The 15704-nt window shown below is 42.6% G+C and overlaps 2 protein-coding genes across 7 annotated transcripts in view; one reads left to right on the forward strand and one right to left on the reverse strand.

Annotated features, from left to right (window-relative positions):
* The window catches only part of ARHGAP22 (Rho GTPase activating protein 22), a 231944-nt gene extending 230839 nt beyond the window's left edge, over positions 1-1105 (forward strand). The window contains exon 9 of the mRNA XM_065407857.1: positions 854-1105. Coding sequence (XP_065263929.1) covers positions 854-1082 — 229 coding nt within the window. The 3' untranslated portion in view covers positions 1083-1105. The remainder of the gene's footprint in view (positions 1-853) is intronic.
* Positions 1106-12248: 11143 nt separating this feature from the next.
* MAPK8 (mitogen-activated protein kinase 8) overlaps positions 12249-15704 on the reverse strand; it is a 45354-nt gene continuing 41898 nt past the window's right edge. For 3 of the 6 annotated variants that reach the window (XM_065408459.1, XM_065408454.1, XM_065408456.1), the window contains 2 exons: positions 14502-14579; positions 12249-12394 (listed from right to left, as the gene is read on the reverse strand). In XM_065408459.1, the coding sequence (XP_065264531.1) occupies positions 12249-12394; positions 14502-14579 (224 nt within the window). Of the gene's footprint in view, positions 12400-14501; positions 14580-15704 lie in introns of all 6 variants that reach the window. The other 3 variants (XM_065408455.1, XM_065408457.1, XM_065408458.1) reach the window with 2 other exon arrangements.

Raw genomic sequence — 15704 nt, forward strand, 5'->3', positions numbered from 1 at the left:
TTTTTTTTAAAATGTAACTTCCTAGAGTTATTTTTGCCTTTAAAAAAATAAAATTTTATTATGCACAACTGCAACAACTCTCCCCATCAACGAGATTTAAACTCCAGCATTAAAGCATATGTTTCACCCACTGGAGCAACACTCAGAATCCTGGTGCTTCTGACCAAAGTAGGTCTATCTCATATGAACCTGTCACCAGAGGAAGATGCATAACGCCCTATGCTATGCACAAGTTAGCAGTGGGTGACCTGTGCATGAGCTGGCCCATGTTAGAGACAGTCATGTTGCCTCTCATGCAGAAGCATGCTCTAATTGAACGGGATTTGGGCTCCATTCCCATCAGTGGGTAGAGAGCTATGAGTCTTTGCTTAATAAGGGTTCTGAAGGGCATAGACTTAATAATGCCAGTTAGTAGAAGTGAGTCTAGAACTCCTGGTTTCCAATGCAGGTTACATTCCTCTACATTAAAGGGTATCTTGACAAGGAAAAGCAATGGCATGAAGAAAGAGGAGAGTTGCTTGAATTAATTTTAACTCTAACTAGTGAATGGATTGATTTGTAAATTCTCAGAAGGTCAGTTGTCTGCCCACAAAGCCAGTGCTGCACGTTTGGGGAGAACACGCTATCTTTTTTATACCTAAAAGAGAGGTTGAACCATTGATCAACATACAAAACTCAACTCAACATTACCTCCCGCGTTAATAGTTGGTACCTCCATAACAAACCCCACTTTTGATGGTATCACGTAAGGTGTTTGTTCTGGCTGTCATATGGCAAACTTGTATATTTCATGGCAATCAGTGTAGCAGTTGTCAAGAGGCTAAAATGCTCTTTGTTTTCTCTTGGCTTTAAGAATTGAAGAAACAAGTGCTGAACTGAGAAAACGAGTGACAAGATTAGAAGAGGAGTTGGACCAGGAGCGAAAGAAATACACGATGCTGGAGATCAAACTGAGGAATTCAGAGCGTGCACGTGAAGATGCTGAAAAGAGAAACCAGCTCCTGCAGACAGAAATGGAAGAGTTTTTTTTGACATTAGGAAATTTGACTGTTGCAAGCCGGGGAGCTAAAGTGCCGAAGTAAAGAAAGCAGAAGTACACCATCGACCGTGTTTTTTAATTCCAGCACAAGTCATTTTGTTCTGGGTTACTCATGCATCATGAGTAATTTTGCAGAGAGTCCCTGCTCTTAAGGATTTTTGCTATGTTGTTTTGTTTACATATGCTCTAGTATTTGGGCTATCAGGGAAACTGACTGCTAAAGGCAATGCTTGAAACTGTAGACCCTAGATTGCAAATGGCTGGGCCTCTCTTTCCTAATGTCAAAGGGACAACTCTGTGACTGCAGTCATGTCACTGTCTTTGGCTTTACTGTGCCACTCTTTGCTGGTCCAGGGACAACAGTAATGCTCCCACCACTGCTGCCATGGCCTAAGCGAGCTGCAGGCAGGCTGGAGCGGAAGGAGCCCGACAGTTCCTGTGGAGGAGACGATACTGCTAGCATGGCAGCGGGTTTAGCTCATGTGATGAATCAAGTTGAACTTGGCGGGTTTTCCATTCTTCATGAAATTTGTTTAAAAATCTGCTTGGTGAAAGTTCTTATTCCTGTTCTTTGTATTATTTTATGAAGGTCTTTTGCAAAACTAGCCAACAAGCACTTTGAAGGCATTTGAAAGTCTGACACTTCATTAGTCACCCGATTTCTAATCCCCCCCCAACCCTGCCGTGCCCAAACTATGACTAAATATTATTATTTGCACCAAATGTGACTTAATAAAATATGTGATTAATAAATACCTTGGAGGGGCAACGCCCCCGGAGCTTGAACTAAACACATCTGGCCACAAGCGTTGTCTGCAGCCAGGCTTTTCTCTCTTCTTCATTCTGAAATAATGACTTTACCAATAATTGCAGCAATGGAGCTCAACATGGGGAGATGAGAGAGATTTCTAACCTCCTTGCTGCTCTGTTTTAAATGACTAAGCCCCTGTTAGTTAAAGGCCACCGCATGGAAACTACCAGAGCAGTTACAGCAGTAGAATAGTTTTGAATGTAGGCCTAAAGGTACCTGACTGACACACTGGTACTTGAAGGCTTCTATTCTCTCAACAGCTCTAATATGAGAGAGAAAGATTCTGTTCCTTCCCAATTTACCCCAGTTCTCGTCTGGGGAACACCACTCTCAGAGCTAGAGGTGACGAATCTATTCAGTCCTGTGTGTGTCTGTGGCACTCAACAAGGAGGTTATCAGACACACACATACCTCTGCTAAGACATGGAGAAAGGTCACTAGCACCAGCTTTCAACCGATACTGAGAGCGGCTCAACTGTCCCCATCGTGCAATGCTGTGTGTCCTGACCCCAAAACCATGTGCAGCCTGCACCTTGGCACTGACTTCACCTACTATGTCATGAGCCCCCCTTGGCTGGGTGCAACCTGCACCATTCTTCACTCCGTTCTGCCCCACAGTTTCAGCAGCCCGCATGGGAGAAATTGGCAGCGTAGGAGGCTAAAAGGAGGGGGGGGCAGCACCACTCGCCTAAGGGATGCTTTGGGCTAGAGTTACAGTGCTGGGGCTGGTGGAGGATTTTCAGAGCTGCCCAGGGTCTATCACGCTCTTGAGTTTCCTCTCCCGAACAGGCTGTTCACAGTCTTGATGGATTACACCTACATGCACATCCATCCCATCATTCCCCTTTCTTCCCACAGTGATGAACGTGTGGCACATGAGCTAAGCAAAGTGAAACCCATTTCTCTGCAAAACACTCAAACCTTGCTAGGCTCTGGCAGGAGGGCAGGTTCTGTTACCATGGTGGGTACTTTAAAACAGTGACTCTCAACCTTTCCAGACTACTGTACCCCTTTCAGGAGTCTGATTTGTCTTGCGTACCCCCAAGTTTCACCTCATTTAAAAACTACCTGCTTACAAAATCAGACATAAAAATACAAAAGTGTCACAGCACACTGTTATTGGGAAAGTGCTGACTTTCTCATTCATCATAGAATTATAAAATAAATCAAGTGGAATATACATACCATACTTACATTTCAATGTATAGTATATAGAGCAGTATAAACAAGTCATTACCTGTGTGAAATTTTAGTTTCTATTGACTTTGCTAGTGCTTTTTATGTATAGAGCCCTGCAAATCTGCAGCTATCTGCTTTATATCTGCAGACCAGATACAATTTTGTATCCACTCAGGGCTCTATTTATGTAGCCTGTTGTAAAATTAGGTAAATATCTAGATGAGTTTATGTATCCCCTGGAAGACCTCTGCGTACCTAGGGTGACCAGACAGCAAGTGTGAAAAATCGGAACAGGGGGTCGGGGGTAATAGGAGCCTATATAAGAAAAAGACCCAAAAATCGGGACTGTCCCTATAAAATCGGGACATCTGGTCACCCTATGCGTACCCCTAGTTGAGAACTGCTGCTTTAAAACATGGCTCAGTGTGAAATGGCTGAAGTAAACAGTCACACACACCCCTCCCCTGCCAGCACTGGCCTTTTCACACCCAGCCACTGCCCCAGCGCAGTGCTATAAAGCACTGTCAGTTTGTTCCTGGGAGTAGCCTGCCATCTGCAGGGCCTTGGCAATTGTTTCATCTGAGTCCATTCAAGCCAACTGACACACACCCAGGGGAATAAGGATCCACTTTTAAAAAATTCAATGTCTAAGTAACATTTGAAGTGGCTGCTTGGTCATTTCAGGCCACTTTTCCTACAACACCATCATAAAACGAATCCCTACTGTGACTAGACAGCAAGGGCAGGAGGGATACATATTATACCAGCATCTCCAGCGACAATCAAGGAGACCTCTCCATTGCATCTGCCCAGCTCACGGGATCAGTAATGTGAGCTGGAGATTTTCGTCTCTATGGCACTTGATCCACAGACATAGCAACCAAATTGTCTAAGTTACATCTATGGCCCCCATCACTGCAGTAACTTGGCACTGCCCTGTCCTTCATGTATTTATCCTCACACTGCTCTGATGGAGAACTGATGCACAGAGAGGCTAAGTGACTTGTCCAGGGTCACAGGAAGGCTATGGCAGAGCAGGGAACTGAAGCTCTCTCCCCCAAATCCTGCATGAACCACCCAGCCATCCAGTCTCCCTCCATTACGCTTTGGCACCTGCATAGCAGCCTCTGTTGCATAAGTGAAACCACCACTTCATGTAAGTCAGACTGGGCTGACAAGGCAATTCAGGGAGCCAATACTGTCCCCTGCTGGCTACCATGTGCATAAACTTCTGTTTAATACATACTATCCAGTTCCTATACAGCACTTTAGATTGGTAAAGATGCTGCTAGCCCTTATGGTTGCACAGGACACGTTCAGTTCAGTCTGACGGTTAAGCACTGCAGCAGCCTCTGTCAGAGGCTGCAGGCCATTTGAAATGCTAGCAGGGTGAGCTGATCAGTGGGTGTTAACAATGACAATTTCAATGTTAGCATTCACAGCTGATCAAAGCATGCAAGAAAGAGGAGGGGCATTTTTTGTGTGCATTTCTATGCCATCTAACAGCTGTGGTGTTGAACCTAGGGAGGTACTACCACTTCCTTCCTCTTTCCCCCACACATTCCTCTGCGCCTACTGGAGCCAAGACCCTACCACAAAAAGAAACATCTACAGCCTGCAGGAGCATGGGGAAGATTAGCTCCTACTGAGGTTTGCATGAGGCTGCTGTTCTAGGCTTTCATGCTCCAGGGACATTAAGGAGGCAGCCTGATTTATTCAATTTTTTGGGTTATCCATACATGGCAGAAGAGCCAACAGCTCTGTTTATTTCATCCTGACGGCTGCAGCAGCTTCATGAAGATTTTTGCCCCTTGACCCCTCGTCATCAAGACTCTTTCATGCAGGTGATGATCCTATGTTAGGACAACCCCCAAAGAATTATCTGGCTTTGGCCCAGCGGTGAGTGGAGCCTATTCCACAAGGGACAGACTCATTATTACAATACTCCAAAAGATGCAGGCCTGCCCTTGCAATGGAGTGCACCCTCCCCCAGCTTTGCTTGACCACCATCCCATGCACAAAAACTCCCTTCCATCCCCACCTAACAGGTGCCAACTGCACAAAGGCAACAATGGGGGAGGGGAAGAGAGGCAGGAAATGAAATTAACAATGAAGCAAATACAAGAATCTACAGGAGGCAACAAAGCCAAGCGGCTGCAACTCAGGAAGGAGGAATGTTTCTTGGGTCCCAGGGCTGAATGGAGACAGCCAGTGGCAGAACGGCTTCATTCAGTTCTTTGCTTGTGATGTTTCTAGTGTGTGAAACAGGGTCATTAGAACACTGATAGCCACTCCTAGAATTAATGACATTTTAAACACGTTTAATACTTTGAAGAATTATGATCCTCCCCAAAAAAGCAAGGCTCACTGTTCATGCAAGAATCTATCCCCTATCTTTATAGCAGAACTTGTTATATTCAAGGGGGAAAAAATCTCTAAACCAAAGTACCCCCCCACAAAGCAGCAAGATAAACATGCTCTTCTTGTTGAAGATTTCTTTAGATTTATTGAGAAGCCCAGCCTGTTAATGAACTGAGATCTGAGCAGAAATTTACAGGGGATCTTCGTCGGATGCCAGTCGGCCCCCTTCACCCTCCCCATCCCCAGCTGCATTTTAGCCAGAGCTGAAGGGAGAGCAAAGATGATAAAAACAACAGCAGGTGCTACAATCTCCAAGGATTCAAAGCACTGCTGGGTTGCAAAACCAAAGTTTCAGCTAGACCACAGCCAGATACGTTCTCTGATCTGGAACTGTTTGACTAGATGTCACCAAAGCCAAAGCCACCTATACCCAAAGCCTCAGGCTGAGCTTAGATTGTCACACCTGCTATCAACATTAGTCAACTATGTGGCACCTGCTAAAAATTTATTCTAATGCTATTGCAATTAAACAGCAGTCATCATTAAGTTACCAGAGTTTCCTCAGGGGACATGCTGCTAATACAGCTGTCCCCATACACTTTACTCAAGTGACACAGACTAGATTAATGGTAACTTTCATTTACAAGGCACCTTTCCCTCTGGAAATGCTCTACCCATTATAGACATACAGCAGTGGCTGTAAGAAATCTCTCAGTTTAAATAACTCTCCCAGGGTGTGCGGGAGAAGAAAGCAGAAAGTTGCATTAAGATAGGGAACCGATTTCATATGCCGACTTCCCCATGGCACCGTCACAGGGATCTCTCTCAGCAGTGCAGGGAGCGCCAGGCACCCAGAATATTTGAGAAGCTCTCAAAGAGGCAGGTCTTGCTGTCCCCTCTCCTGTCTGGGCTTCCCAAAGAGTAGGCTGGAGTGTGAGAATGGGCCTTGCACAAACCTGAAGCCCTGGGCCCACTTTGCCTAAAATGGGAGCCTGAACCCCTGGAGCTGCTGCCTGGGAGAGCAGTAGGGAAGCCCCAGGAAGCCTGTTAGAGGTGGTGGCAGGTGGAGGGAGCAGGGACCCAAAGACCCTTACCGCACTCTCCGGCATCAGGGTCTGTGTTGTGTCCAGTGTCCACTCCGGTCAGGAGGATGGTTGCAGGTGCCACCTTCCATCTGCTGCACGGCCATCTTGTGTCACTCCTCTGGAGGAGGAACCAGTTGCCCCCAGAGCCAGCCTTTCAGATCCAATGTCTCCACCCCAGCCCTGACCAGGACACACTGCCTTCTCCCCACTCAACAGGAGACACTGTTCCCATACAAGACACTTGACAGAGGAGGGTGGAGAAGGAGTTGCAGAAATGCCTTTGATTCTCTCCCCAGCCAAGTGCAGGGACAGTGCGGCGGAGAGGGAGATGCAGTCTGAGGCCACAGCTGAGCATCAGAGCTTGAATCACACCAGCAGGCAGAACTCTGACCTCCAACACTGGAACTCTCCTCGGGAGAGCAAGGAGTGCTATGAAAGCCAAAACGGGTGGGAAAGGGAGGGGATGGTGCATTCCCCTGTTGCCAGTGACGGACAGGTCTGGCTGTGCGCTCAAGCAGGCTGACATACCCACCATGAAAAGAGACTTCTCCCAAATGACTGAGGCAAATACAAGTTAAATGGCAACTGTCCTATGAAGTCCACCACATGGTGCTTTAGAGCTCCAGAGCTGCAATGAAGAAACACTAACTACAGAGTGGTCATCAAACAACTTTTTATCCTTTTTTATTTAAAATATCATTATAACCAATTGACATACTAGATAACAATGTATACATTCCAGTGGTGCACATGTAATGACCAATGGCATGGATGATAAAAACCACAATGATCTCAGTATTTCCCCACCAGTGGCTTATTGGGAAGGGGTAGAAAGGAATGGGGAAGGGGAGGGTGGCAAGTGGGAAAGAAAACTAACTGTAATTTTTCCATATTTAAAAGGTGTGTCCTTCCCCTCCACACTTCCCAGGACAGAATGCACTTCAAGGGGGCAGGAGGAGTGATCACGAGAATTCAGCCAGTTTTGCTCAACTTATTACTAAAGTTAAAAGTTTAAGAACTCTCAAAAATAGACTAGATATTGGGCCTACAAAAGTAATTCATCTGTATGCAAAGCTTACCAAGAATTATTCCTTTTGTAAAATGTAAAGGATGGACTGATATTACTAGTAAGTTATTTTTACCTACAAAAAACAGACTACAATAATAAATTCACCAATTTACATCTAACACAATTTTCTGGATGTACACTATTGTACGTGAGCTATATAGTACACATGAACATCGTACGGGAAGTATACATGATACATACTTACTGATATTGTCTCAACATTGGCCAATAGGTTGGGCTTTTGAAAAAGGGAAATGTACTTTCTATTTCACATTCAGGGTAGATCCAATAGTGAAGGTTAGCTCTGTTTACTCAAGAAAGCAGAGAAAGTTTGTGTGAGGTAGTTCAATAATAAACTAGTTTCACTTTTAAGCAGTGGGAGTGGAAATGTGTGAAGTTAACTTTAGTCAAAGAAAATTTCTGTAATGCAGAGAAATGTAAGATGGGGGGAAGCCAATAAAATGTCTTACTGAGACTCATTTAAGAGCACTTAAATAAGAGCAATTAAGTGAGCTGGAAAGTTTGAAAAGAGTTACAAATACAACATATTCCTCCATTAAGAACCTCTCTAGTCTTATTGAAAAATGCAGATGACCTCTAATTCATCTCCATTCTCCAGTCTTCCAACTTACTATAACTACGTAGGGAAAAGTAGGTCAACTGAAACATTAATGGGAACATACAAAGAGCTAACACAATAAAAGAAACCACTATAAAGCAGGTTAGAAAAATATTCAGATATTGGCAGTCCATCCTGGACTACTTCAGTGACTCAAGTCATGAAAACCAGACACAAACTGGAATGTTCTTCCTCCCAAATGTTCTGAATTGACAGTGTCTGAAATATTATGTGTAAGGGACTGTTCATGTGTATTACTAGTATTTTTGATGGTTTATAGTAGTGTATCTAAGTTTGAGATGTGTGCATTGTATGTTTAGTGTGGGACCAGCATAGTCATGTGTAGACCAGAGACTGGCCTGTCAGGTGCTTAGATCTTGCATTCTAACTTGGAATGTGTTCGTCTGGGGGCCAATGCTGCTACTACAAATCTACACATCTAACTTCATTGTTCTACTTACTTGTGTAGTATACCAGTAGAGGGCACTGTCACCATAACTTGTAAAAATCAAGGCTTGCTCTATCCTAAACAAATTCCTTGGCATTTCATACATAATTTGTACAGCTCTTTTGTTTTGTGGGGATTTATACCATGAAAACTGCTATCCCATATACAGCAACTCTCTTCTAATTTAGATCCCCAATCTGAAAAAGTTACCCTGGGTCAGAGATTGGGCCGTTTACCCGAATGAGTTAATTGGTGGAGACTGGGCCTAACCATGTTAGCATATAGGGTTATTGAACCAATCAGTATTGTTGTGTGATTTAAATGGACTTCAGCTGACAAACACACAGAAGCTTATATAAGATGAGAAACATAAAGACAGTCTGGCTCCTTGTGTTGCATTGAGTGAAGTCCTCAATACACAAAACCGGTAGAAGCACAGGCAAAGGCAGTACAAACTTCTCCCACCAGTGTGTTTAACACTGACCTGGAAGGACCCACTTATAGTTGTCGTCTGTTCAGTCCTGGGACTTGTTGCAACTAGCCAGAAAGTGTGAGAATTCATACAGTTCTTAGTGGGCGGTGTCCACCTCAATTTACATAGGACATTAGATGTGGGTCACTTTCATTCACTACTAGTCTGGGCTAGACTGCAGCTGGAGTCCTAGAGGTGGAAAAGCTGTGTATCTTTTAGCACGGACTGTTGGGATGGAAGCATTATGGAACTATTTATCAAAATAATAAACCAAGTTCAATGATACTTAGCACATCAGAAAGTATAACGTGTATTGGATATTAGACATCTACCTACATAATGTGAGAACAGCAATGGACAGGACAAGTCCAGCTAGCCACCTGCTTATTGTTTGCATCCATATGCAATTGTCCTTGAAACATAAAATGAATTTTGCTGACTAAAAAGAGAATTCAGACTAGCAAACTGTTGCAATGGCTTAGAACTGCAGAGCTTTAACTTTGCCTGGCTGAGTAGGCTTCACTGGAAATTTGCCAGGAGCCTGCGATGGGCACCTAATTTGCATAAAATACAGACCACAATAATCTGAATACTTATTAGAAAGGTGGGACCCAGGAGGACTATGGGTGCTGGTATGCCCCATTCTGACTGAAGTGGTCTCTTGCTCTCTGAATGGTCTCTTCACTTCCAGTATCTACTGCAGGAGGCACTAGAGAAATCGAAAACAGGGGGGGGGGGGGGGGAGGAGGAGGAGGAGCCAATAAATTGTCTTGCTAAAACTCATTTAAGAGCACTTAAATAAGAGCAATTAAGTGAACTGGAATCTAAGATGGGTGCGTGCATACCAGAGATGACTGCCATTCCCGAACTCAGCTAAAACAAGCATGATTGGGGCCAAATTCTGCTCCACTGACATAAATCAGGAGTAATTTCATTACTTGTAACTGAGTTACTCTGGATGTATACACCAGTGTACCAGAACATTATCTAGGCCTATATAATGATGTTATCCTGTAAACATGACTAAATACAGTTGGCTTTATGTCACAGTTTAAAATTCGATAGACACAAAATAAACTGCCCTGTTGGTCCAAATACAACAAGAAAAAGTATGCTGTGCTCCAATCCCCATCGTGTGGCCTATCAGCTTTTAGGTAACATACAGTTTGGCGGGGTTCTGTAAAAATAATTGCCTTAATAAGTGTGTGTTTTAAAGCTCACTATTGAAATATCTGATATAAGTGAAAACAGCAAAACTACACACCATCACTTACCAGTGGTCTAGCCAGGCAACGAAAATACAACTTTGCACTTTAACAACTGAATGTCAGCTTTCTTTGAGACATTACCATTTCTTGCAACCCCTTTTATTTTTTTTTAAAAGTCTAATTTCTGTTAGATATTGAAAACAGTAAAACATAATTGGGGAAGAAAGTGGGTAAAGGCAATTTTTCCTCTTCCAATTATAAATTTAAAAAGAATATTTATTCTATTTATCCAACAAATTCTAAAGGAACAGACATTGAGCAGCATGTTTCATTCTTGGATGATCTCAATAGCTATTTCTATTCATTCTCTTAGGCTTTGTGCCTGGCAAGACTCCTGTGCTTTTCTTTTAAAAGTTCATTTTTGTAGGTGTCACTAATTTAAACCCCTTTTCACATTTTAATTCACTACACAAAATATTTATCTACACAAGGCAATCAATATAGCTTAGGTTCTTGAGAAATCTGCACTTTTCAAAGGAATACACTCTGGATAATTGTTTTACTCATTCATAAACAAAGTCAGTCAGTTACACACAAATCATTCTGTAAATATAAAATGTAAACAGTTAACAGTTCTGTAAGGATCAGCACCATTTTACATGACTACTTAGCAACTGATCTACATGTTTGTTTGTTTTTAAAAGAGCATTGACAGCTGGGGCTTCAATGCTGAAAGATACTGAATATTCATGGCTTTAAAAGAACCATTATTAAGATTTCTGCTATGCTGGTCTGATAGTGAAGTGAAAGAGAAAAACTATTTATCCAGCACTGCTATTTCCCCCCCATTACCATGGCATATATTGCTCTCAATGCATTAGCTACAGAAATCTTACAACCTGAGGTTCTCCCACCAGTGATTGGTTTACAGGAATAAGTTACTTTCGGTGAAGAAAGAGTGATCAAAAAGCTGGAGGTTTTCCATACATACACCCAACATAGAACTGCTCTATCCTAACACAGAAAATAAGAAGGAAATTAAATGCCAAAGAACCACATGCTATGTGTATGTAGAACTACAGCTACAGATTTCCCTGTTGGCAATCTAGATATCCTGGGTATACCTTGTTTTGTGTGTACAAAAACAGGCTAATAGCTAGTAGAAGTAAACAGTTTATTTGCATTGCAATGTATTATTCATGAAGTATCCTCCTTGAGATCATAAGCTTCAGCATGCCACAGTTCTGCCACCATCTCCTTTTGGCAGGCTGGATACTTCTGCAGCTATAAAGATATGCTTTGCTTTATGTTTATATTGCCTCTCAGATGAGGTGACTTTGCCAAGGGTCATAAACGGTTTCCCTAATGAAACTCACTAACTGCTGCTTTTATTCAATTGTTATAGGCAAGAAGACAGAATTAAAGGATTCTGTGTTCACTGCTACTGCTACAGTAGCTACACCCAAAGCTATAACAGGCTACAATGTATTATTTTCTCTTGCACATGGGTAAGACAAGTGACCAAGCATATAACTTTGAAGGATAATCATGAACAAAACATTTGGAAAAAATTCTAATAAAAAAATTGAAAAACCTATAAAATCTTAAATAATACATGATACGGTAGAGAACATTAATATGTGCTTTGATCAAACAAATCTTACAAATTCAGTAAAAAAAAGATCAGCAGCATAATAGTAAAGCAAATATGCAGATTTTTTAAAACCATGATAAAATTATCAGGTTTAATATTTTACAGAGTTAATTACAGCAAAAAAAAAAATACATTTTTGTGGCTGCTTTTAACACAACTTACAGTTTAAAATTACAGCACTTTAAAATGAATCCTACAATTATTTTTGAAAAAACACTCAAAAATAATACCACCGATTTTCTTAAAGGTGCCCTATCAATGGCTAAAGGACTCCCCTTCCCTCCCCCCTAAAAGACCAAGTAGTCATCTACAGCAGCCCAGAGGTCCAGCGGATGTTTCCAGACTGCTGTCAGTATCCGAGGCCAATGTTGGATCTGTTGACATTGAGGACACGTCATTGACAGATGATGATGAAGACGGATGTTGAGAACCATTGATCATTGCTGCACCTGTGCTATGAGAAACAAAACAGCAAATCAGTTGCAGATACAGTTGCATGGTTTAATACTTGCATTGGTATTTCGCGCTCTAGGGGTCATTCGTTTTTCTTGCCACTCAAGAAGCTGCTAAGAGATTTCTTGGAGTCCATTATCAAATAAGATTTGAGGATTTTTTATTTAAGTGAAGGGTTATATCTATGCCAAAAACCATGCGACTTCCATAACAGGATGCTTGTAAATCTGAGATAAACACTTACAGCTGAGTGCTAAATTCACAAGTGTGGCTGAGAGAGAAAGGAGGTAATGGCAAGTAGTTCTACAGAAGCCCGAGAAGATCTTCAAAAACCCTAAATGCAGGCTCCTAACTATACACTTAGGCCTAAAAATGGCTGAATTTTCAGAAGTTCTGAGCATTCATCAGCTCCATGACCTCAGTGGGAATGGCTTCATGCTCAACACTTCTGAACTTTGGCCACCTGAGAAAATCGTGGTGTTGGAGTCAGGACTCCTGGTGCTTTACTCACTTTGACGTGCTCAAGATTACATAGGGAGACAATGGCAGTTATTATCCCACCCTGTGCCATAGAACTCCAACCATGGAAAGGGGGTACTCTAATGACCCAGCTGTATTTTATACAAAAACACAAGAGTGGCTTCTGAAGGCCTTTCTGCACTTTCTTGTTTAGAAACTAGTTATTCAGGCAAACAATACAAGTGAGAAATTTGATCTCAATATTTAGTAGACATTAAATGCAAGTGTTAAAGTATACTTTTATAGTAGCTATGCAGGGATGTAACAGTTACAATGAGCATTTTAAAGCAAATTCAAGAGGAAAGCAACTTGGTATTATACAGTTACAAGTCCCAAGTCTAATCATGAGCTATTGAACTGTGGCAGTAAAGTTACTAAAAAAAATAATGGGATTCCCAAGAGCAGGATACAAAGAAATTAATGTCAGATAGTGAGGAGCTGCTGATGGGAGAGAATACCACAGACAACAAAAAGGGGTATTTCATGGAGCAGTGTCAGGAGCCCCAAAATTAAAAGGATGGGAACAAGCACTTTGAGCAGCATGCTCATCAGGATCAGCCAAGATTTCAGTAGGGCTTGGTAAAGGCTGACCTCTTTATGACATCACACTACAGTTTTTTACATTGGCCAGGTAGGCCCAGGCACTGTTGCTATAAGAGTTTGCAGGCGGAAGACGGATCTAACTGAAATACAAACAGTGGGCACTAAATACTTTTGAAACTCAGGCCAAGCTTATTTAGGAGGCTAATTTTTGGCATCCACCGTGGAGTGACCTTGTTGGTTAAATGCCTTTCTCTGATGATGCTCACTGGAACCTCATTAGCTAATCACCCTTTTGGGAGACACTGATCTAACGGACTGAGCAGAGAGGGTTAGCAACTCTAATTTCTAATCTGAATTCTGCTACTGATGCATTGTGTTACCTTGGTCCAGATGCACTGTATTCCAGCTGTAAAATGGGGTATTATTTATTTATATTGTGGTGGCTCCTAAGAGCTTTTGGGTATTCTACACGGCAAGCAGAAACCTGCAACAGCTATTTTCTAAGCCCGGATCTACAGACTCGGGCTCATGCTACAGACAGCTGTTTCAGCTTGGGCTGGAGCTTGGGCTGTGAAGCCGAGGTGGGGGTGGGTCCAAGCCCATATGTCTAAACAGCTATTCTTAGCACCGTAGCACGAGCCTGAGGCTGTAGACCCAGGCTCTGAGTCTCGCTTCTGAGGGTTTCTGCTTCCCTTGTAACTATACCTTCAGTCATAGGAAAGAATCCCATTGTGCAAGTTGCTGGACAAACAGAGAAAAAAAAAAAAAAGACAGTCCCTGCCCCAAAGCCTTGCTTCATGGGGGTGTTGGGAGGATTAGTTAACTAATCGCTATATAGTGCTTTATGTTTCCAAAGCAGAGCACCGGCATCAAATATTATCACTCAGGAAGTGAATTAGCTGAAAGCAACTTCTGCCCAAGTGTTCTTGAAATTCTAGACTCATACTTTGAGCTATATTAACTATTACTCTTGGATCAGCTTTGCGCCTTTCTAGCTTACCACATAGGGCAGGCTTGTACAGTACTTTTATTGTAACCAACCTAAAGGGGCTGGTTGTCCACGTATAACCCCGTTCTTGGTCCTTTCCTCCAGATCCATGACCTCCTTGTATATCAACTCTGTAAACATGACAAAAATAGTAGTTATACCAATCCATTACTTCAAACTGATAACGATGAATGCACATCTTATTCAAATTAATATTCCAGTTTCGTAGGCTTATTACTCTTCCGAATTATTTTTAGACAATATTAGACTACAAAGGAGATAGAAAAGAAAGGAACATATTTAGAACTGAAAGCGATGCACCAGTTTCCAGCACCATTCTGCTGCAACTTCAAAGGTTTGGAGCTCACGGAATGCACTGAAATTGCTCACTGCTTGGTAGCTGATTTTGTCCAGGTCGGTTTGAGATGGATGACTTCGAAGTAGAGCCACAAGGCTGAGGCAATCAATTCACTCAATGTTACGGAGGCCTCCTGCACAGATGAACAGGTCTGATGGAAAACAAGGAGCGCAGAAGGCCCTATCTAGCTGGAATTAGGATGGCTCAAGGCAACATTTTTGAGAAGAGCTAGTACCCAGCAACACCATGATTCTTTGCTAGACAGGCAGACTGTGTTATATAAGTCCATAACTATCCTCTTGGAAGCACACTTGGGGTTATGTGCAAAGTTGCAAGACAGCTCTGCATCAGAAAGCATAACATTTCTTGAAGAACAAATGTTCCCCCACTCCAACCCCATCACTGATTTTCCTCGCTAGTGCAAAATCATGCCATGGCCAAGCCTGATGCGCTGAATGGTGTTCAGACAACCTAAGTGTTAAATGTTACTGGTGCTGGCCTGCCTCTCCCTTCCCAGATATCTTTGCCTAAAGGATCCTGGATGATAGCTAACCAAGGTATTCTCATCCAATCATTTTTTTCTTAGCAGAGGCCTAGCCATAACTTGTTTGAGAGATGCTGGCAGATAACCCTATTTGAGATGTGTGGACAACCCTTTCCAACAGGAGGCTCAGATATACCCCACTAGCTTTGATCAGCTACAATATCCACAGGCCCAGGTCAGATGCGGGTGGGCACAAGCACACTGGCTGAGACTCACTAAGGGATAGTGGTATGGCTGTACCATCCCGATCTGAATGTCACCATAAATATCCAGAAGCCGCTCTGGATCAGATCATCCTTTTCTGTGGCGATTAAAAGCCTCAACAGTCAGCAAGGGGTGCTCTAGGTTGATAAG

This window comes from Emys orbicularis, chromosome 7 (assembly GCF_028017835.1).
Source record: "Emys orbicularis isolate rEmyOrb1 chromosome 7, rEmyOrb1.hap1, whole genome shotgun sequence".
Taxonomy (NCBI): Eukaryota; Metazoa; Chordata; order Testudines; family Emydidae; genus Emys; species Emys orbicularis.